Source organism: Monoraphidium neglectum, assembly GCF_000611645.1.
Source record: "Monoraphidium neglectum strain SAG 48.87 unplaced genomic scaffold scaffold01470, whole genome shotgun sequence".
Classification (NCBI taxonomy): Eukaryota; Viridiplantae; Chlorophyta; class Chlorophyceae; order Sphaeropleales; family Selenastraceae; genus Monoraphidium; species Monoraphidium neglectum.
Genome location: NW_014012158.1, coordinates 3,801 through 6,147, shown reverse-complemented (window position 1 = coordinate 6,147; position 2,347 = coordinate 3,801). Strand labels below are relative to the sequence as shown.

At 65.6% G+C, this 2,347-nt stretch overlaps 1 protein-coding gene across 1 annotated transcript; it reads right to left on the bottom strand.

Annotated features, from left to right (window-relative positions):
• Nucleotides 1-776: 776 nt before the first annotated feature.
• MNEG_7987 (hypothetical protein) lies at nt 777-2,027 on the bottom strand (the record flags this gene model as incomplete). The annotated part of the gene is made up of 4 exons (XM_014043540.1): nt 777-906; nt 1,415-1,509; nt 1,703-1,781; nt 2,005-2,027. The coding sequence occupies 4 exons, from the start codon at nt 2,025-2,027 to the stop codon at nt 777-779; spliced, it is 327 nt and encodes a 108-aa protein (XP_013898994.1).
• Between the last annotated feature and the right edge of the window lie 320 nt (nt 2,028-2,347).

Sequence of the window (2,347 nt, the reverse complement as noted above, 5' to 3'; positions counted from 1 at the left end):
GTGGGGGAGGGCGGTGCAGTGCGGAAGGGGTAAAGATTGAGTATATAACCAGTGGTTGAAAACATAGTTTCAGTGATCCGAATCCGACGCCAAACACAATCAATGGAGCCACTGGGGTGGGCTACGCCCCTGTGGTTGAAGGGCTATAGGGTCGGGGCAGCAGCGGCGGCGGATCGACAAAACACGAGCGCCCTCCGCCGCCCCGCGTCTGGCCGAGAACGCGAGCTGGGGCCGGGCCGCATCACCGGCGCTGCTGCCCCCACCCCTGCTGAGCACTGACACAGAAACCGACACTCACATTGACACTCTGTCACACACAGTGCGACCCAAACAACTGCACTGACACGGACCCCCCCATCTTCCCCGCCAGCCCCAGCCGCGCCCCACGCACCTCCCCGCCGACGCCAAAGCCGTAGAGCGTCTGAGCAGCCGCGCCGCGGCCGCGGCCACGATTTGAAATGGTGAGCAGAGGGGCGGGCGGAGGGGTGATGGCAGCCGTCAGGACGGAGGGCCCCAACAGACTGCTACGGGTGCACACCGGCGGGCGGCGCCCACCACAAGACGCAGGGGGAGCCTCGCGCTCTCGGCGGTGCTCGGCACGCTCCGAGCGGCACTCGGTGCGCGTGCGCGTGTGGCAGGGGCCCACGCGTCCATTGCGGCAGGCAGGGGTCGCACGACAGGCAGCCCTTGGTTTGGCAATGTTGTCTGTGTCCGTCATGTGCTCGTGCTCGGCTGCTAGGCGGGACACCCAACCCTGAACCGTGAAACCCTCAACCCTAAAACTTGAGCCTTGAAGCCCAGACCTGGGCAAACACGAAGAAGCGGAGGTAGCTCGCCCCGCCGGCCGCGAGGGGGGTGAAGACGAGGAGTGCGCTGCCGGCCAGCATGATCGCGGCGACAAGGCGGCTGGTGTGTGTTGTTTGGGGGGCGGGCCGGGCGTTTTCAAGGGGAGGGGCAGTGAGTGGGAGGGGATGATAAAGAAGGTGTGGGCGGGGCTGCTGCACGCGTGGATGACGGCTGAGGAGCCAGTGCTGCCATCATATTTGAAAGCCGGTTTAGGGGTATGTAGGGAGGGGGCGCACAGGGTCAGCGGGCCCGCAATGCGGGGCGTTGCGGGCGGGTCGAGGGGTTGCACCGTGTCGCATGTGGGCTGGGGCGGTGTGGCCGCGGGTATGGTGGCAGGAGGTGCGCGTTGCGCGCAGGGCGGAGGCGCAGGATGGAATGGGGCATGGCTGGGTAGGGGGCTGCAGACAAGCCCACCCCTGTCTGCCCAGCTACCATGACACAGCAGGCTGTCAAATCAAGCAGCCGCAGCCCGCCCACACAACAGCGGGCCCTTTTGACGGGCCGCGCCGCGGCGTGCTGCGAGCGCAGGCGGGCGGGCGGGCGCTCGCGGCGCCTGACGGGGGCCCACCTGCCCAGGCGGCGCCCGATGACGTCACCCAGCGCCCCGAAGACCAGCATGCCGACGATCAGCGCCCCAAACTGTGCGAACGTCATCACCCGCGTCTGCAGGTGCGGGAATTGAATGCGGACGTCATGGCGGCCGGCGGGGCTCGTCAGTGGGGGTTCAGTCGACGCCCTTCGGGATGTAGAGGGTCGAGCAAGGCGTGCTGCCCCCATCACAGCAAACTCAGCAGGCAGCAGGGCGACAGCAGCAGAGATGACTCGAGTAAGTGTGCCGCTGGCGCCGGCGCCGCACCTCGTTGAGGGTGCAGGCCTCAAAAGTTGTGAAGCAGTCGGGGAAGATGGCCTGCTGGAATGGCTTGATCAGGCCCGTGCTGGGATTTGGGGGTGGATGACGAGCGGATAAGTGTGTCGAAGACAGGGCAGGGGAGAGGCGCGGATTGACGAGCCTAGTGTTCGTGATGATAATGGTGGGCGCTGGCAGCAGCGGGGGCCGTTGCATCAGGACCAGTTGATGTGCGGCAATGCGACGGGTGTGCACATCCCTTGACTCATGTAGTGTGCGCGCTCAGGCGCTGGACACACAAGCACACCCACGCACCCAGGTACCCATGACACATTTGGACCCCCAGTCGAACCCACGCAGGCCCGCAAAAGCACGAGCCACTCGTGTCAGCCAAGGCCAGCCCCACCTGAAGATGATGTAGGCTGACAGCCCCAAATGATGCCACAGGCACGATTGAACATGTGCACACGATTGCAACGCAATGGTATGATATAGCATTAGCACGGCGCGGCCAGGCAAGGCCACCCGGCATGCGTGCCAGCACGAAGAGGGTCACGCGCCGCGACCGTGCGCCTGCAACCTGCTCGCGTGGTGCGCGGTTCCAGGCTTTGTTTCTCGTGCTCAAATGACTTACCCCCCCCCCCACCCCAACCC